Raw genomic sequence first — 21320 nt, forward strand, 5'->3', positions numbered from 1 at the left:
TTGCTACAGTGCAATTGTGATGGCGTGTAACCATGTGGTTGATTGTGCAGAACTGTGGGAAAAGCACACGCACACACCTACACACACCCCTCTCACCCTACACACACACACTTTCAAATTAACTGGGAAAAAAAAATAAAGAGAGGGAAAATCAGTTAAATCCCGAAGGACAGAAGGACCCAAACTTTTCTTAAAAGCAGAGAAACCATTCCTAATTCAATACAGCAGATCATTGTCGAAAATTTTACAGCTGTGGACATAAAGTTAGTATTAATGTAAATTCATTGTGGAACATTATATACACACTTGTTTAAACGAGCACTCGCACCATCATCACAATCATTGCCACATCTCGAAAATGATTGAGATGACTGAGTTTCTCCCGATGGAAACTATTAATCTGCTTTCTTAATTGACCATTCCACAACAGGAACTCATCCTGGTAGAAAGAGAGAAAACAATGGCCACCTTTTTCTGTGAAAAAGAATAATTACTCTAGTTCTAATTCTGTCACTTTTCCTGCCTGTCTGGTTTCGGTTTCTTGCCTCCAGAATTTAGTGTCATCCAACTTCTACTGATGTACTTCATGCCACAAGAAGAAGACAGTAGCTGCAGAAAGGAGAAGAGGAAGGGGGAACAACCTCAGACTCTAGGGGGATTCCACCAGATTATAGCTCAACCCCTCTAGAATAAGCATTAAACCCTCTAAAGCACCGCCTGAGGGACAGTGGGGGAAGGTTTCCAACACGCAAACCAGGTATGTCTACTAACACCAGGACCACCTTATTTTTAACAATCGGGAATTGCTTTCCAACTTCATCTCCTGCTTCCCGGGGCTTATCGCTCACCACTGACTCGTTGTTGACAGGCTGGGCACCCCGACATCCACCACCAGCCCCCCTCTCCCACCGGGGGCCGCCTGGGCATCCTAGCCATGACCCCGGCGGGGGCGGTTCTGCTCTCCGGGATACAATAACAGCAACACTAGAGCCTGGCTAGTGGAAGAAAAGAAAATAAATCTCCATCATGCCCAGCTTCTCCCAAAAGGAGGGAGCACTCAAAAGAAACTGTTGATTTGTCAAGAAATCAGGGGAATGCGCACCTTACTACACACTTAACATATTTTTTTGCATCACTCTACAACCGCACAGGTTTCTGAACCTCAAGCCGGCTTCGGGAAGGAGCTGATTTTGCTGGAAGAAGGATGCCCCGATCTCTACACGAGCAGGGAAGAGAGTGAAGCTGAGCTAATCCTCGTTGTCGCACCCGAGATACTTCACCTCTCCTCCAGAGCGACTCTATATCCTAAACCTGAGCTTTGCACAGCCTTACATGGGAGCTCTTTCCTACCAGCACCCGACTTTTTGCAAACCCTCTCTGCATGAGGAAACGTCTTATCGCTCACAAAACTCCATCAAAAGAGTCGAAAAGTTACTATCCAGCGCAAATGTTTAGGCATGCTTATATGCTGCAGAGATAAGTGGATTATTTAAACGCCTCTCGGTGGGTATGTGTAATGCAGATACATGTAATTCATAATTGCATCCATACTATTCCGGTTATGTTTTTTGGAGAAGGTCCAACTTCTGTTAGCATAAACACTTACATATCCTAAACATATTAGTAACTCTAGATTTTACTTTTCAATACCATAACAGTAAATCAAGTCAACACGCCGACATCCAACACGACATTCGCTGATTTAAGATGAGGTGCAACCTCATCTCCCCTCTCTCCTTCCTCAGGCACAGCTTCTCTCTTTGCTCAGTTCTAGACACCTTAAGGTAAACAACACTCTGCAACTCTGATATTCCTCTTATTTCTTTTAAAATAAATAAATTCTGTATTACTTTTCCTTCACTGAGCGTCCTGTAGGGGCCATAAACAAGCTCGGGAGGAGCGAATTAGCGGGAGGATGGAATAGATGTGGAGTTGGAGAGCACAGGCTGGAAATTAATAGCAGTGAGGGATGGGACTGCCCTGCAGCATCACATATATGCACACATACACTTACACACACAATCTCATTCTTGCCACCAAGAGGGACCAATGCCCCTGCAGCCTGTGAGTTGATTTTGGGGAATGAGATCCTTATCCGTGCTCATCCTAACCCGTCCTGAATTTTACTTCTACAGGGTTTTCCCATCTGATCCCGAAGTGACTTGGGTTTGGGGTTTGTTTTTGTTTTTTGGGGTTTTTTTATTCGTCAGATGTCAAACACGAGTTCAGAGCAGGCAGGGGGGTGAAGGAAGCTGCGACCCCCGGCTTACCTTCCACCAGAGAAGTGAGTAAAGTGACATTTGCGGCCTTACGCCTCCCGGCTGGTAAATTCAAACCGATTTTTTCTAGCCTTTCTCGCAAAGATCTCCCCCCGTTTTTCGATTTGGCTCTAGAATTGCAAAGAAATTAACATCGTGATTAACCCCGCGGTGTTCCTGGAAGAAACATTTAGTCTGTGCAGTCACTGAAACCTAGAAGGGTTTCCTCTCGACCTCGGGTGCGCTGATTTCTGCTCGGGTTTGTTGAGATTTTCTTCATTTATACTGGGGGTGGGAGTAGGGATGAACCCACCTTCCACCCTATTTTATCAAGGGAAATCAAATAATGCCAGATAGCAATAATTAACGTACAGCATTCTGATCTAGAGAGGGAATGGGTTCCCTCTGTATGATACTAGCTGGTATTAAGATGGAGTGAGGAGATGGGCAGAAAGGTAAAAGGAGAATTAAATCCTCGGTTATTCCAGGAAAAAGCCTGGATTGGAAGACGAGCGAGGCGGGGGAATATCTGGAAGGCTCAATGGGAGAATATGTGAGCCTGTGGATAAAATAGAAAAGGAGGAAAATATTTATTAACCCATTTTTGCGCTTGTGTGTCTGAGTGTGTTCTGGTGCGGAAAGGCGATGCTAAGAGGAACAGCTCACCTGAAGGCACGGTGCGTTATACAGAGGGAACTGATTGCCTGGAGGAAGATTTGAATGCCTGTCGGAGGTTACTGATAACGACAATAAAAGGATGAGTGAGCTATAGGTGGGAAATACACAGCTATTGTTCGGACGCCTATACATATGTAAACCCCCAGGGATGAAATCTTGCCACCTGCGAAATCAAGAAGAGTTTTGGCACCTAAAATCGGAGTCTCTCCCTCTTTAAGCTCTTTTAAGCTCCTTTAAGCTCTTACTTAAAATTATTTAAGGATCAGTACTCTCTCTTAGCGAAACGACAGAGAAGCCAGGCTGGCTTCCCACTATTTTATATCAAAGTAAATAGGGCTAGATGGCAGAATTACAAGAGAGCAGCTTTCCATATTTCACCTCCTCTGAAACAAAAGCTTGTCTAGAATTTAGATTCAAGATAGGAACTGAAGTCAGCAGCAGCCAATGACGATGGCTTGGGCCAACTCCAGAAATCCATTGAAGTTCAATAATGATGTTTCTTTACCTTGCTAATTATATTTCCTGCAGTGTATCTCTCAGATGTTCTCCCTGCTCCATTTGCAGTTGTACAGAATGAGCAGGCAGGTTGGCATCTGTAAGTACTCTGCTGCTCTCACTGGCAAAGATGCTGTCTGAACAATGATTACAGATATTCACGTGGAACGGCATCTATTTTAGGAGACCCTAATTCTCACGTGTATTTTTGGGTGACTGACAGCATGTGGCAGGACTTTCCCCCACATCTCCAGACGTCATAGTGGATTTTTTTTTGCGGGGTGGGTGGGGAGGGAGTCCAAACACAACTTTTTAAAAACACCTTACAGTCGACATCGCCCAATTGCTGCTGCAGGATTTGGAAAAACTATTTTCTTCTTTAAGATTAGCAATTTTTAAAACATGATCTGAAATCTATTCAAGGTCAATTTATATGCATTTGTTCCTGTCTCAGAGTAATGCTTTATTTTCCAGTCTGGCATATACCTCACTCATAGAGAATGAAGTCTTATCCCCTCTCAGCTTTCTACTGGCTTAAGTGAACTGGTACCTCATGCCATGACTTCTTGCCTGTTCTGACTGGACTTAGAGTCTTATCCCACCTTTCTTCCAGACACGCAATTCTGACAATTCACAGCCCTTCAGACGCTGCCAAAAAGATAAAAGCCTTTCTCTCTGCCGGTTTTTCCAGCTGATGACCTCAGAGCTGTAATTCTTGTTGCTGGTACCTAAATGCACAATCTCCCACTTGCTATGATGGAGTGGCATCCAGACCTCCAGGTCATCCCTTGGTCTTTATTTTCCTCAGTACCAATAACATCAACTATTTTGAGGTCTTCAGCAAAATCCACCGGGACATTAGTGGGCGATTTGCACAAATGTTGAATAGCAAAGGCTTCAGCATCAACTGTGAATAATTCCTCTAGCAACTTTCTCTAGATGAAGCACTAAGTTTCTGACTTTCAAAGCTATCTGGTTGCTGGTTTTCTTTAGTCAGCTACTTACATAAATTACAGGTTGCCTATTTATCCTCTGACAATTTAAATAATGTCTTGTGTAGCACCATGTTAATCGCCTTGTCCTTATAGCCATATAAAGGTAGCATCATGGATTTATCTAGGAAAGTCCTAGAAATACATCAGGTCCTGAAATACATATGGTTCATCATGCAATGTCTAACTGCAACATGGCCATCGTCACATTTTATTTTGACAGTTTTCTAAGAGAGAACTGTAAGAAGAAGAAAAGGTAGAAAGTGTGCGCATGTACAAGAGTGAAAATCTTCTTGCCTCAGTTCCTTCATTCTGGAACTGAGACAAGTTCCAGATTTTTTGATAGAAAACTCACTAGGCCACATCTTTCTCTAGTCTCCATATGTTCATCTCAATGTCTGAATACAGCATATTTTCACCTAACCCTGAATGTGACACACACAAACTATGGCAATAAGATCAGTGAGTACTTGCAATCATCTTTACTGTTGACCAAATATTTCTGGTGCATGCACGGATGCCCACACATGGGCATATTCACACACATGCTCCAGCCTCTTACCTTCTAAGTACTCCTCCTAGAAGGGATGCATTCAGACACTCTGGAGGAGAAAGGCGTCTTTGAACTTCTCCTACAGTTACTTTATACTTTGAAGTTGAACTAAGCAAAGACAAGCGGCCAGGTACAGAGCAAAACACCTCTCCAGTATTGACTGAAATTCCACCCAGGAAGCCATCTTTGTTCATCATCAAAGAAGTAACAGATTTTGGAGGAACGGGAACTGGAAAAAGAAAAGGGAGAGAGGGGAGAGAGAAACCATCATATCATGAAGGAGCATTGGATAAGTCTCTCTGACATGCACAGAACAGCAAAATGAAAGGGAATTTTGAGTCTCTGGCTACCTCCAGCAACCTAAAGGGTGCTGCTCCCCCAACCTCTAGGAAACTGCTCCATGAATGATGGATGGAGAGAAGGGTGGTACAGTACAGCCTCTATGCAGGGTTTGATCATTGGGAAATAAAATACATATTGGCAAGCACCTGGCAACTTTCGGGTTTGAGCCTGTGTCTCACCCAGAGCCCCCCGATGCCTTTTGTACAACGGACAGCGCCTTTCTGGAGGGGAAAAAAAAAGGAAAATTTACTTTTTTTTGCTAATGTTTCCATTACTGCTAAGCTGAGCCAGGAATAAATTCACTACACGAAGGGAGTTGCTGTCTTAAATAAGTATCAAGGCTGGAGGATACAGCAACCAGAAGATAGCTCTGTTATTGCTTTGTGTTTTTATTAACTCTGGTTTATGAAATAAAATGAGTCTTTTTTTTTTTCAGAAAAAAAGAACACCAGAAAAAAAAAAATCCACCAGAAATCTAGTCTAACCATGGCATTCTCCACCTTGATCATATTGTGCTGTCCGTGAAGTAATAGGAACTCTCCTGCCCCTAAATAAAGCTGATCTGGTTACTGTAACACATATTTAGGTAGTTATGTGTAACTACGGATATAGGTAACACCTATGAAGGCAGTTATGGGGGAAAAAGATCAAAAGAAAACAATAAAGCAAAACTAAGCAAAATTAAAACATGCTATTCTGTCCACGATAAAAAAAAAAAAAAGAAGTATTTATTTTCTCTGAGAAACCAGTGAGGTTATTTTGAAAGTTACCAAGGGGATTATAACAAATAAATTCCTATAAAAGCAACCATACATACTCAGAAATAAATAACAACAACAAAAACTGGCTAAACCAGAAATGAGCGCATTTCCCCTGTGACCAAATTTTGTTTATGAATGAACTGAAATAGCTCCCTCATAATTGTGGGTAAGTGTGATGATTTACAGCAGATGCTCTAATCAATCAGCCAATCGCTTTAATTTATAGGGAGCCTCGCTGCATTTTCCCCAGTTGTTTCATTTCTGCAAGTAATTGATAACAAACCGTACTTAAGGTATGTTTTATGCAGGAGTTAATAAGAGCTGACAGCTGCTACTGCCGCTTCCTTTCGGAATCACTGCAACATGCCTTTCTATAGAAAATACACTCCAAAATTAGGAGAGTTGCTGGTGGTAGAATCCTGACAGTCCAGCGGGCATCTTTCAGGGGAGAAAACTAATTGATTACATACCCTCATCGAGTAGATGCTGCTCCACAGTCTCCTATTTCCACTCAATCAATTACAAAACCAATTCGGCAAATAATAGGGTTCTATTATGCACATATGCCAGCTATTTAGGTAGTTATAATACATGTCAGTTAAGTCATAAAAACCCTGTTTATTTGCAACATAGCTGGAGAATCAAACCATTAGGGTTGAGCGGATATTTAAGTCGTCTGGAGCTGCTAAACAATAAGATCGGGTATCCTAATATATTACAAAGTGCTAACTACTGGGCAATTGCCAATTTTATAACCTCACTGTATGGAATAGACACAACCGTGTTTCACTGTTTTTATTACAGATCATTTCCTATTGCCAGACCAGACCCCCACAATAAAAGCTCCATAACAGCTAAAAACTAAAAGGCATGTCGATTTTAGACATACACATTGCTTTGTATGCCTTGTATATAGTCTACAGTATAAACAAATTATTTTGAGTGGCTTTACTTCAGGGAATCAGAAAGTGAGATGTATTCCTATTTCTCTATTATTTTTAGTTAGGCACTTTATACAGCTCATAAAGGCAGTTTCAAGTAGTTTGAAAACGGCACAGAAATAGTTATAAAAGAGTTAGCGGCCACTCCTGCTTTCATTGCTATTAGTCGCAGGAGGGGGGAGGCTGATTGATATTGATTCTAAGGGAAAAGACTCATTTGGAGTCTCAGAGGCAGCTCTGGTAGCCAAAACCCAAATCCCTCCCCACCCCCGTGTTATACATAGACATATCACTTGTTTCATGCATGATGTTCTGCAATGTCGTTCTAGTGAAGCATCAAGAAAAACTAACAAATAAATAAATAAATGAAAAAGAAAACAACAACAACAAGTAAAGCAGTGCCACCAGACAGATTTCATGAGTGGCATTTTCCTCTTGGCCCAACACATGGGCTCAGTGGTTCCAGTACACCTTTACAGTGGCTATATTTAGTCACCAGTTTATCAGGTCGCTGTCCAGTGAACTGAAAAATTAAACAAGAGGCAGCAATTCCACGAACATCTGATCTTAGTCCAAACTCACTAAAGAGCGAGGGACCCGTGCAATGGCGAAATGTGCTTTGCTCCCCGCCTTGCTCTGCCCTTTTGGAGTGCTCATTACATTAGTTAACCTTTGAAATATGGATTTTCACGTGCTCAGGTTTTTGTGGGTTTTTTGTTTTGTTTTGTTTTGTTTTTTCCCTTGCAAATTGCTTTTGGGAAGCAGACTGCCTTGGCTCCCTCCCCCACTATGCTGATAACTCCTCAGGTTTTCTCCCTACCCCTGCCTCTCCCAAAAGGACAGTATGAATATACCCATCACTTGGACTCTAAGAACTCTAAATTTTAGAAGCTTACCAGGCGGTGTAAGCATATCTATTGCAATTTCATAGCTTCAGAGAGATGTATTCTATCTAGACTCTATATCTTCTGTAAATTACCTAATGTTGCCTCAAAAGAAGTGTTTGCCATGGAATGAATTATCTCTATCTATATCGCATCTATGTGTTTATCATGGCTATAGCTTTTCAGATAGAGCCCAGACATTACAAGAGATACTAAAATGTGGAGGTTTTAGTGGATGAAGAGACATACATGTCCGTGTGAGCAGCTGCAAGTGTCAAATCCCTGAATATATGTAAATAAAGTGTAATGCAGAATATATTTGCAGCCCATGTCAACTTTACTCTTTGGCTAGGGATTGCGAGAACTGAAATAATCAGAGTAACACACACGTGTACACAGCATCCCCAGCACTTCTGCCTTAACTTTATGCCTTTTAGTTCTTGTTATCCACAGCAGAAGCCATTACATTTTCTTTCCCTCACAAACTCTATTTGCTGTATGTGAGCACTCACAATTGCATAATTCCCCTTTCCAAAATCCCCGCCTTTTCTTTTTCTTTCTTTCTCTGTCTGTTTTTCTCTCCTCCTTCTTTTCTATCCCTTTTCTCTATTTTTATTTTTTTTTCCTCCTGTGGTTGCTTCCAGCCTCTTTGTCATTTCTCCCCCTTCCATTTCTCTTCAGCTTATCAATAAACCGGGAGAGCAACAGTACCCGCTTGATTTGTTAGTAATTATAAGCACACTGTTCCTGCAAACGGGATCTCTAGATGAGTGAGATCGCTTTAAAACGACAGCAGGAAATGGTGGGGAAATGGAGCATGGCGAAACTCAGCGTGAAGCTTTCAGTTCTTTACATGTTTACAATTTTCTGTGCATACATTAAGTCTTACGGGTTGGTTTTTTGTTTTGTTTTGTTTTGTTTTTTTTTGTTTTGGTCGGGTGGGTTTTTTTGTTGTTGATGGTGATTCTCTGTTGGGTTGCTTTTCACAAAAGCATAAAAAATGGGCACCAGTGCAGACGCGGAAGTGGAAATGGAAATAAAAGGGCATTTGAGGAGCACTAAAAATAAACAAATAAATAGAAAAAAAGCAAAAAATAAATAGAACAAATAAATATTAATAGATAAAATAATGCCCTGAAAATAGTTGAGTAACAAGGCTCTACTCTATGGATATCGTTGCAATAACCCCAGTCAATAATATGATCACCTGTCAGTCAATCAAACAATCAATCCGAATAAATATTTCTTATATTTCTTACTAACAAACGTCATAGACAAACTTCTTGCTATTTTGCTGTTGAGCTATCAAACAGATTTTTTTTTTTTTTTAGATCTGCCTACTGGGCAAATTGAAATCAGTAAAAAGTTCTTTGTCCATTATAACAACAGGACTTTGTTGCAACTTGATTTGGTCTGACTTGGTAGCCAACCAAGAAAGTCCGGAGACAGTCCTACCCACTGCCACCAAAAGACCCGACTGTTATTTTAATTCTAATGAACAATTTGAGAAAGCGTGTTACTGTCCCTTTCCCTCCGGTCCCTTTCACCTCCTCCATTCCCACCTCCCCTCTCTTCTCCTCCACCGAGGTCCTTTTTTCCCTGAAAACCGGGACTAAATTTCCGAGCGAAATGTATCCCCTCAAAACTGTTTTGCATTCAACTAAAGGTGATCATAAGGTTCAGTGGGCAATCCAGGAATAAGCACGAAACCGGCAGCGAAGCAACATCTCTCATTCCCAGGTCTATCACCTACAAAGCTGAGGCCAGAGAGGTTTTCAGTTAATCATTTATCTGGATGCTTCAAGAAGAAGTGGGGAGTAATCTCACGTTGTATTATTAGGTTGTTTGGGGTTTTCAAGGTTAAGACACATCCTTTCATGTATTTCTTAAAAGAAATGGTAAGACCAGAGCCTGTTTGCAAGGACACAGAGAATGAAGGTGTTAGGGTTAAGTGGCCTTTCATGCTAAATCAGGTGTGTGCTGGCGATTGGCAGAAACCGCTGAAAGTAAATAAATACATCAGAATAATTTTAAGGTCACTGGCTATGCCCCAGAGTCACAAAAATTTAACTCAGGGCTCTGGTCACGTGGATTTTTCAGGAGGAGAACTTCTTTGGCCATAGCCGGTGAAAGGACATCCCAAAAGAACAGGTGACAAGAGGACCCGCTTTTTAATTCCTGATTTACATAAAATCTCTCTGTATTTCAACAGGGATCGAAGGAAAGGCCTCGAAACGTGCAGCTGGTGAACTCTTAAAGCCGAGTTAAATCTGATATTAATGCTCTTGGTGATTATTATCATCTCGATGATTTATCTGGCTCCCTCCCGCCCACTTCCACCACCCAAATTTTAATGGAACTAAGAGTTAACGATGATTTTTAAACGTCTCGTTGGATTTTTTTTTTTACTGTTAATGTACCGCATCCTTCTCATTATTAGTTTATTGATTGTTCATTGACCAGCCCCCTTCAAATCATATTAACCACCCTCTGCCAGTTTAGATTAGGAGAGTTTAAAAAGCACCTTTCATTGCTCCACCACCACCACAGCAGAGTTCAGGCTTGGTAGCTTAATGCTCGCTCTAATGGGGCAGCTAAGAGCCGAGGGGCCACGGTCCCTGCCTATTGCATTAATAGCTCAAAGGGGGCTAATACAGAAAATTAGCCTTAAACGAGCTCTGGAGATCTCCAAATGAAAGAGCCATTTATCACGCTGGCTACCTTCACTCCACTCGTTTGCTCTCTCTACTGGGAGCAACTCATTTCCTCTTAACTAAATTACTTCAGAAATGTCAAGTAAGCTCAGATAGCAAACATAACAAGAGGCTGGGTGTATATAATCGGTTGTGCGGGATCGATAGGCGGGATAAATCGATAGCCGCGTATGAATCCCTGTGTAATTTCCTTAATATTTTGGCAATACTTTTGCATAGATAGGTAATTCCTTCTGCAGACTTCCAAGGCTATGAAGAAACAAACACAATCTGCATGGTTCAGATATCAGGTCCACATTATACTTTTTTTCAAATACATCTTAATTAAAGTGTTTTAGGTTTAGGTGAAACAGTCCCACTCTAACCCTTGTCTATCAAATCTGTATCACGGGGAGTGCTCCACAGCCCCAAATCCAGTCTCTACGTATCTGTCCATCTGCTTGCAATAACAGCTTTGAGAGTTTCAACAACTTATTCTTGCTTCGAAGGACATCATCACAGCAACAAACTGCAAGAACAAGGCGAAATCGATACTGGACCCTGTCTGTGTAGCTCCTTCTCTCGTCCTGATTAAATATTGTCTGCCACAAACGTGACCTACTATTTAGTACTCATTTCTCTTCCTCCGTACCCACGAAACACCCTGTGCAAAATGCAACTGTACTCCCAATATTCCTTTATGCTGAGAAGCTTCTTAAGTCTCAGCATTACATCTGAGGAAGAAAATACTGCTAAAGTGACTTTAAAACAGACCTCAGGATCTTTGTTTCATAACATTGCCAAAGTGCATACCTATCCTGTTCACCATGAATCAACTCAAGGTATCTCTTCTTATGGCTGCACACAGGCGCATGTAGTCGCACCTATATGGGATTATGCCGCAGCTGCTCGGCCTGGAGCTTATGCAATGCCCATACACATTAAGCACCCCTGTATCTACACCTAAGAGATATAGTTACTAATACTCACATTTTAGTGCTACTCGCTATCTAACTGTACCGCCCAGCATGCGCGTTCAGTCTCTGCTGTCCCTGAAGGAAGGAGAGACACAGAAGTGGGGTCGAGTGGTTTTATATATATATATATATATATATATTAAAAAAAAAGAGTATTTTGGCCAGGGTGATCAACAGAAAAAGTGTTCTGCGGAAAAACAGATTGTGAAAGGAATATACTAAAAGGGAGCAACGCTAGGAAGGAGCCTCTCCGCCACAAATCAAGCACCAATTAATCAAATACACCCAAGAGGAAACAGGTATGAGGTGTTAAGCGGGGGTGGGGAGAGAAAGAGAGAGGAGGAGAGCGGGGTGGGGGGCGGAAGATAATACAAGCAAAAGCCATCGGATTACAGACCCTGAGCACAAAACCGACTGAACATTCAAACTGCACTAAACCAGAAGAAACAACTTTTCACTATATGTATTAAAACCCAAAGGCGAGTAATTTTTTATTTCTCAAAACCACCTTCGACTTTTCAACCGATGGTCCTAAATAATGCTACCAAATGCTCTTCAAATTTTCACCTCTCCTCGCTCAAATAACCAGACCTTGATCGTGTGTGTGTGCAAGAGAGGGACTGTACACGAGGATTTAAATAAAAAAAAAACAAACAATAAATACAAGGAAGGACCTCATGCTGCCTTAAATACATTTTAAATAAACACTCTCCCTGTTATTTTCCTTTACATTTTAGAAGATCATCCCTATTAAAGTATTTGTGCGCATTTGACAAATAAGAAGTAAGTACTGCTGACAGTAAGCATAAGAGACAGCATTTCTAAGGCTCATCTCTGGTACTTAAAATTGAATTTAGAAATAGAAACTCCTTAGATAATTAAAGATAGCTTTCCCTACATTTGCAGCGTGTGATCTGTTTAATGTCTATCAGCATAACACAACACTAGCCGCCAAGCATCCTCGAGTGACTGTCAGAGAAATGTAAAAAAATTAAGCAGCTGCAATACGCCCGAAATGAGTTATTGTAATTACATTTAATTAGTTTAATTAGTTAATTATTTTGCTTACAGCTGTACACGAGACTGCAAACATTTGTTAATATCACATTCCCTTTAACAGTATGGGGTGATTCTGCAGTTACACTAAATCATGTGCGCGTATGTAGGGAGATTTACGAAATGGGCATAGGAAAGGGGGGGATTCTTGGAAGAAGGGGGAAAGAAGGTCGAGGCTGTTTTTCCATAAGTATTTCTTTTTCTCCCCTTCATTTTTTATTGGCCTGGGAAATACATTTCAACCCCAAAGGGAATCAGCCCTCTTTTCCCGTTAAAAGATAAGCACCCCCCCACCCCCCACGCCGAAACTGCATTTGAACATGGGGTGCTCCATTAGGGACATTTGGGTAATTAAACCCTTTAAGGAGGGGGAAGGTGGGAATATAAACTTTTCCTTTCACAGATCTTCCCTTTCCCCTTCACTCTATCTGCCGATCCAACCAACTATACACCTTGCTGCCATCTATATTTATATATTTATATATTTATTGGGATAAATTATTGTCCCAAAGTAAAAAGATAGCCTGAAGATTTTGCTACAAAGTACAAGTTCGTCTAGCCTGTTGGAATAATCCATACCTTTTTTAATGACAGACTGGTCCAATAAGTTCATACCGCTGTTATTGGCATCTTCAACTGACTGTGGATATAAAAACATCACTATTCAAATTGACTGTATATTAAAGAATCACGTACATAAATCATGTCATTCCAAACTGAAGTTTCTGTTATTTCCATTTATATTAATTCACTGGGGGAGGAGGGATTTCTTAATCATTCTTATTATTGTTATCATTATTCCTCCAAATCGAAAAGGAAACAAAATTCTTACAAATTATATAGTATAATATAGTATGTATAATTAATAACAATAATAATAAGGTGTGAAGCACATGAGATGAAATACTGGGTTTGTTATCTTATAAAACACAGAAATCACATAGACTTCCTTGCATTCGGCAAAGCTTTATATTTCTTCCTTTGAAAATCTGGCAATTCGGTAACGTCTGCAAGATCCATCGCATGACAGAAATGAACACGATTAAGGACAACTTAAAATTTCCCTCTCCTTTCCTCCCTCCCCCCCCCTCAACTTTTTTTTTATGTGTGTGTGTGCTTTGTTTGTTTAACCTTGTTACATCTTAATAATTCGAGGGCCATTTACTTTTTATATACAATAGTTTATATTATGGACTTTTAATTAAAGCCGGAGCCATCCGCCCCCATGGTCAGGGGCAGGAGCAGAAGATTTCCAGCTCCTGAATTAATGGGGAGAGGTGAGGAGGAATATACATTATCAAAAGAAGGAAAAAGAAGGAACTATGAAATTGCCTAGAAAAAGTCTCCCTATCTCTTTTCCAAGCCTTTCCTCCACCCCATCCCCCTTCACACCATCTCGGCCCCCCTCCCCCCCCCCGCCCTTTCTTTCCCCTTTCTTTTCAGCCCGTATAAGAGCACACCTGTTATTACGGCATTAACTTCTTTAGCAGGGAAGAGAACAAAGAAGGGCCCAGAGGACACAGAAAATGTTGGGTTTCATTTCTCAACACCAACGTGGGATACACACAAAAAAAAACCAACCAACAAACCAAACAAAAACACCACCAAAAAAAGCCACTCAACAACGAATAAACAAACCAAAATTACCGCTGGATCTGCTGTCGGTACAGAAAAAAAAAAAAATCTAAAGAGGTGTCATCAGAGCAATTTATTGCAGGGTTATGGCACGTTCCGTTTTAGGGTAAATTCTGGGCATTCGAGAAAGGGTTTCTTGGGTTTATTTTATTTTCTTTATTACTATTTAAGGTTTGAGGGCTTTTTTTTTTTTTTTTTGCCCAAGTTATTGCATATCTGGGGAGTTGTCATTTGTTTTTTTTTTTCCTGATAAAGAAAACATCTTCACAGAAAAGCCATTATTTTCTTCGCTATTATTTTAACTATCTTTGCTACCACGAGAGGCTGAGATTATCCGGATCAAGCCCTTATCTCCAGCTCTCTCTGATTAGCAGATATTTAAGACGGAGTATGATTTAGGACAAAATTGCATCTCCCCTAAAATTTGACGGAACAATATTTTCTATGAGATTTTTCCTTTCATTTTCCTTGCATACACACTCAAGCGGGTGCGCACACACAGAGCGGTTCCTTCTGTTGTGTGTTTGTGCATGGCTGTGTCTTTCTCTCATAATCAATAGGCTACATACCTAAAGGGCACAAAATAAAATTACAGTCTTCCTTCCTTTCCCTGAACAGCTCCCAAAGAGGGATGATGAGCAAACCGTGCATCACGGTGCACCTCCACGGCACAGAATTGGAGGTAAATATGAAACAACATCTTTCCTTCCCTTTTTTTATTTTTTAAATTTTTTTTAAACTCCTTATCTCACCTTATCTCTGGAGTAGATGGTTGTGCCCACGCTTTATGCCTGTGCGTGCGCTCCGCTCGCTCCATCAGCAACGTGGGTTAGTTGTTGTAGTTAATGAGAAGACTCCTGTCTGATTTTCTATCTAATTACGCCCTCCTGCTGGGTTTTTGTACAGGATATTCGCTCAGCATGCTGGCAGTTAATAGTCACAGAGAGGATCGTAAAGATTTAATTAGGACTGCATGCGGAAACGTGGAAAAACAACTCAGACTTTTAATTACTAGACTTCTTTAGTTAAAAGTGATACCAGGGGTTACTTTATAAGAGACTTCGGTGTTTTGGCGCAACTTAGCTCTCCGTTTCTCTAGCTAGCACGTAGAAACAGGGGCGGCAGTGTGAGGGAGGAGGAGTGAAGGTGTGTGTGGGGAGGGGAAAGGTGATGAGTTTCCAGATAGATTTAGAAAATCTCGAGAGGAAGATCCCCTCCCTTCCTTCCTCCAATAATCTGATAGCACAGAGCTTCCTAAATGCCATATATATCCACCTGATTCAACAGCAAAGAATATATCAGAGAAAAAAAAATCTTCTTGTTTCCCTTTAAAGAGCCTGAATATCCCCTCCATATTTTCTTTATTGTATCTCTTACTAGTATAATCTTTCTTTTGCTTAGCTGGTGTGAGTGAGAATATCTGAAGTTGCAGCGTTTGGGGGTTGTTTGTTTTCAGAGTCCCTTTTAGATGACGCAAATTTGTTTTCAATGGCTAGGTCTTGGCTTCTCTGTTCCCTATGAGAGGGCTGTAATTTGCAGTTTGAAAATGCTCGTCGGAAGGAGCAGCAATAGCATTACAATACGTCCTGTTTACAATAACAGAGCGCTATCATGTTACAATCACTTAATTTCAGCTCTGGACAATGGCTCACACATGCCCTGAGTTTGGCTTTTGTAAAATAACCACTGTTTCTTTCTGTCACGCACTGCCTTTCTTTCTGTTTCATGCTCCCTTGTCAGCCCAGCCCATTCCCATGGCATGTATTTGATCAGACACTTATAAGCTAAAGCAAAGACACACATCTTTATCCAGCTATATACCTAGATATCGGTTCAACTTTTTGGACTACTTAAAATAAAAAAAAAACACCACAAAACTAAACCAAATAGCTATTTGAGACCCTTCTTGGAAATTCTCTCTAGTGTTCGTGGAAAATAAGTAAATATCGCCTGAACAGGAATCCCTGTAGATTCATATTTAAAATCCCTAGAACGGATTCCTTGGCTCTACAATAAATCCATATTAAAAATCAGGTTGGAAAACTGCCCAGGTTCATCTGCCACTAGGAGACAAGAATAGAAAGTGCTGAATGGTAGGAACGAGTACCAGGCTGCTTTCCCTCCTGCCTGTGCTAACTTGTAGTTGGACACTTCTTCCTTCACGTGTTTCTCCTTGGGACACCCTCCTCTCCTCTCCTCTTCCCCTCCTCCCCCGGCCTGAGACCAAACTTTCAGAAATAAAGGGCCTGTTTGATTTCCAGCAGCCTCAGAACCCCAAAACAAGAACCCCATGCCTGCTGGCCCATGGCCACATCTGCCCCGGCCCAGTCCCATCCCTATCCTCATTCCATCCCTTTTTCACACCGATCCCAGGCTGATCACCCGCCCGGGCTGGCGGGGGCCGGGGGAGGCACTTTCCACGGGTGCTGAGCCCTGCCCGTAGCGGGAATGTTTTACTGGAAAAGGGAAGGAGAGCTATTTTATTTGAGCTGAGTAGGACCTTTTCTTCTCTCTTTTTCGCTTTCTCTCTGTCTCTCGGTGTCTCTCTCACCCCCTTCCTCTCTCTCCATGTTTTATATTTCTCTCTTGTTTTTCCTCTTCATCTCTTCCGCTCCCCTACCCTTTGTCTCTTCTCTCTCTTTTCTCACTGGCTCTGTCCCTTTCTTTCTTTCCCTGTCTCTCCCCACCTTTTCCCCTTTCCCCCTCTCTCCCCCTTGCTTCTTTCTGTCTTTTCCTCCCCCTTCTCTTTTCCCCCTCTTTCTCTCTCGTTTCGTTTCTTCCACCTCTTATATTTTTTACCTCTTCTCCCTTTCCTCCCCTCATCTCTTTCTTTCTCACAAGAGCACAACAATCACCATCTTTTCTTTGGGGAAAGTGTAAATACAAAAGCACAAACAGTACTTAACGTCTATCCAGAGAAAGATAGACTTGTTCACAGAGGTAAAGCTCGACTTGACCCCCAAGGCGGTTTGGTTGAGCCGAGGTTGGAAGACGAGCCCCAGGGAGGGGGGGATGCCCTCTGCTCTCAAAACCCGCCTGGAAACCCGCAGAAACCAGCGACTTGACGATCTCGGAGACAGAAGCAAAGCCGAAATCTTTCTATTTCTAAAGCACTTCGCCCCAGCAAATAGCAGAGATTTTCCCCTGACGTCCTAAAACCGTGTTCAAGCCAATGCAACTAGCCACCCCTCTCCTGCTGTCCTTGTCATGTTCAGCAGGATCCTTTTCACGGCTGGTTTTACCTTCTCAGACTCCTCTTTTCTCCTTTCTTTCCCCCTTTCTTTTCCCGTTTCTCTAACTTTGAAGCTCGTATCTCATCCAGCGTTTGCTTATCCCAAGTGTATATATGCATATATATGATACCTAAATTTGGGGAGGAGGGAGGTGAAGAATGGAGGGGAACCCCCAAATCCCTACTAGCAAAGCCTAATACAGGAACTGGCCCCTGAGTTCCTCCGGCTCGGAATTCCCCTCTTTGGCCATACCCTGCTCCACCAAGGTGCAAACCCTTCCCCCCACCTACTAGTATCGAAGCTGTTAAGGGCCTTTGTGGGTCTGTTTGGGGTTGTGTGTATGTATATATATATATTTTTTTTTAGGAAATAACACGTGCTGATGAGTTTCGCGTGGGATGGAAGATGGCCGAGAAATACTGTGCTTTAAGCCCGCTGAAACTTTTGTTACCCAAAAGAGGGAATCAAACTATTTAAAATCAGCGCTACCCTACCAATTATGCTTTAAAAAAAAAGAGGGGGGGTGGGTGTGGAGAGTGAGTGTTTCAAGTCTTGTTCCTGATGACCGGTTATTGCTTTTAGTTTGGATTTTGTTTGTGTTTTCCCTCCCGGATAAAAAATGCAGCAATTGGACAGTTTCATCAAAATCCTTGAACGGCAGGAAATTGGTTGGGGTGGTTAAGGGTGAGGGTAAACTGATATTGCATGGAAAATAACCTGAATTTGAAAAGCCAGGTTTAAACTTTGCCAGCTTTTGAAACACGTGGAATATTTAAAGTATGTCTGCCTTCCCCTGCACTCTGTTTGCAGGGTAAGGTTTAGTTTGCAAAGCAGAGCAAATGCGTGATAACAGTAAAATAAATTCTCTCTCTATAATACTAATACTTAATAATAATAATAAAAAGAAGGTGAAGGACGGGGAGTAGCTGGATTATAACCCCAGCAAGGAAAAAGGATGGCAGCCTGCACCGGTATCCCTGTAAGCCCCTCGTTGATGATTTATAGCCGAGAGATGGGGGCTCTAGCCTGGGAGGCATCTGCATGGCCCAGGAGAACGCAACGCGGAGCCTTACCTGGACCTCCTCCATCCCTGGGTGCCCGATGCCGTGCAGGGCAAGGCTGTCCCCCATCCCGGAGTCAAGGCCATGGTGAGCTGAGTGGAGCAGGACATCTGGCCTCCTCACGGAGTGGTAGTCCCGCCTGGGATCCAGGCCTGAGAGCTGGGGCAGGGCGGCCCGAGGCTGCGGCAACAGTGACCCTGTCTCCGATCCCACGTCTTGCCTCTGCCTCTGGCCCCAGGGATGCTGCTGGGGTTGATGCAGGGGGTTTAGGGAGTAGGGGTCATTGACATGGGAGTAAGGGTCCTGGCTTTGGTGGTAAGGAAGAGGCTGGTAGGGGGGTGGGAAGTAAGGCGGCTGGAAATCCGAGGATGGGGTGTGAGAGAGCGGAGGAGCGCTGGAGTAGGGTCCCTGGGAGACGGATCCCAGCTGGGACAACCTGGAACTGTGGCTGGGCACTCCATCATGCCGGTCCTACGAGCAGAATGAAATAAAAGCAACACAAAAGAGAGGACTTTTAAAAAATAATAATATAAAAAAAAGTAAAAGAAGCACAATCCCACCCCAAAATAAAACAAATTATAAATACAACCAGCTGTAAACCAGGTTTCAGGTATGTCCCTTCTTTCCTCTGCCAAGGATTAGGAGTGTCCCAGCATTTCCCACCCAGACCGTATCTGTTCCCAGTAAGTATCAAGGAGGGGGAAGGGGGATCTGTCTGAGGGAGAAATACTAAATGTCGTAATTAAAAATGTAGAACGAGTGATCCATATGCAGTTATGATTCGTGACTTCAGTCCAGTAATATGATTCCCCCTCCAGCATCTCCTCAAATAAAACCCAAATTTTAAAAATAAATTAAGAATATTGAGAACCCCAAACCACCCATCCTTCCAAACAGCCCACCCCTTGTCCTGCCTAAAGTTTCCAAACATCTGTTTGTTCCCACTGCTGAAGTCGTGAAACTCAAAATCACCAACCCATCTTCACTTGGAAAAGACCAAAAAGAAAGCTGCACTTCTCGGAGGACTCCGAGGAAAGAAGTTGTGCGAAAAAACACTTGGGAAAAAAAAAAATAAAAAAAAATCATGGGGGCTTTTTATATAGAGTCCACTCCCTAAAAAAAAAAAATCATAAAAAAGCATTAAAAAAGAAACATCGTCATTGAACAAATCCAGTCGCTGTGATTTCTGATTTCTCCAGCTATTTCCAATGTCTTTTGTCTCCTTTCCCAATATTATATTCCGGAAAATGGGGTGGGGGTCAATTGTAATGAAAAGTCTTTGGGGTGTGTGGGGGGCTGGGAAGGGGGGGTTGGTGGGGTGTGGAGGCTTCGGAGAAAAGGTGGGAGAAGAGTTTTTTTCAACTCCATAGAGCTGAAGCTGCGAGGCTAAAAGTAAACAAGAAAAATATCTATTCCACAAAGTGTAGCTCAAACCCCCACAAGCAATGGCACACATCGCTAGGAAAAAAAAAAAAAAAAAAGGAAGAAAAAAGTTGTGTTTTTTTTTCCCTGCTCTCCCCCCCCCAGACTCCGCTTGCTCAAATCGAGAACACACAATGCAAAAACGGAGAAGCAGCTGCAAGCCTCCTCCAATTATTGTGCTAAATTACTAAGCCAAAGGCGTTTAAAAAGAGAGAGAGAGGGAGAGAGACAACAGATCGAGAGAGAGAACATGCAATTCTAGTACAACATGGATCCAAACTCACCATGGCGGAATAGGTGTGGACTAACATCTGGAAATAAAAAAAGTCTTGTGATAGCTAAAAAGAAAATAATGGTAGTAGTGCTAATAATTGAAGGGGGGAAAAAATATCAAGGAGATCTGCAAAGGGCCGTGTTGGACACAGGAGAACAGCTTGAGATACTTCGAAGTCTATCCATCAAAAAAAAAAAAAAAGGAAAAAAAAAGAAAAAAAAAAGGATCAATGCCCCCCCCAAACCGAGCCTGGAAACCTCTATCTGCATATATGATTTACCCCTCCCTCTTTGGGGTTCCCCCCCCCCTTTTTTTCCCCTTTGAGCTCCCAAATACAATCCTCTTCAACCCAAGGCTAGGCTCAGACTGCTCCGCTACCCCTTCCTCCCTTTCCTTCTCTACACCGCCTCATAATAATTGATATTCATGACTATTAATATTACACGACTACTTTAAAGGGAGAATGCAGGACCAAATGGAGCGTGAAGCTGGCAGCCAGCTCGAGAGCTCCCCTACTATTGTAAATGACGTTCATTCAGTGGAGAATTACTAGATGTAATCAGACGAGGGGGGCTGGCAGAAGCAGGGGTTGGGGAGAGGGAGAGGGGGGGAAAAGTTTAGCAAGAAAGAGGCATAACTTCAATGAACTCGAGAGGAGGAAGATGCGGAAAGTAGGAACTGGGGGGCTGGAGCGGGGAAGTGAGAGGAAACAATGCTAGAGGCGAAGAAAAAATAAGAAAACCCCCATATTTTCTTTTACTTTTTTTTTACATTTAATTATACATTCCTAATACGAGGAATTGTTTGCCTTCGATGCTTTTGTTCTTGTAAATTTGTTTTTTTGTTTGTGGTTTTTGTGTTTTTTTTTTCTTTTTTAAACAAATAGCGAGGAGAACCAGGCTTTCCCAAACCTTCACTTTCCTTGTTTTTTCAAAGAAATGGAAGAAGTGTGCAGTCTCTATAACATATGTCTACAGCTAAGATAAAGCCCTTCTGGTGCATGTTACAGGTCGTATTTATTCACAATAGCCAAATAAATAAACTAATCTGCACTAAGTTGGGCTT

General features: G+C 42.1%; 1 protein-coding gene across 8 annotated transcripts in view; it reads right to left on the reverse strand.

Annotated features, from left to right (window-relative positions):
* TFAP2B (transcription factor AP-2 beta) overlaps positions 1–21320 on the reverse strand; it is a 33622-nt gene that overhangs the window by 9462 nt on the left and 2840 nt on the right. For 3 of the 8 annotated variants that reach the window (XM_057427649.1, XM_057427650.1, XM_057427647.1), the window contains 5 exons: positions 18572–19030; positions 13210–13270; positions 5465–5539; positions 4986–5205; positions 2271–2389 (listed from right to left, as the gene is read on the reverse strand). In XM_057427649.1, coding sequence (XP_057283632.1) covers positions 2271–2389; positions 4986–5205; positions 5465–5539; positions 13210–13270; positions 18572–19030 — 934 coding nt within the window. Of the gene's footprint in view, positions 1–2270; positions 2390–4985; positions 5206–5464; positions 5540–13209; positions 13271–18571; positions 19031–20265; positions 20474–21320 lie in introns of those variants that run through there. The other 5 variants (XM_057427651.1, XM_057427653.1, XM_057427652.1 and 2 more) reach the window with 4 other exon arrangements.

This window comes from Pezoporus wallicus, unplaced genomic scaffold (genome assembly GCF_028554395.1).
Source record: "Pezoporus wallicus isolate ANWC-B61680 ecotype Strahan unplaced genomic scaffold, APGP_CSIRO_Pwel_v1 contig_6464, whole genome shotgun sequence".
Lineage (NCBI taxonomy): Eukaryota > Metazoa > Chordata > Aves > Psittaciformes > Psittacidae > Pezoporus > Pezoporus wallicus.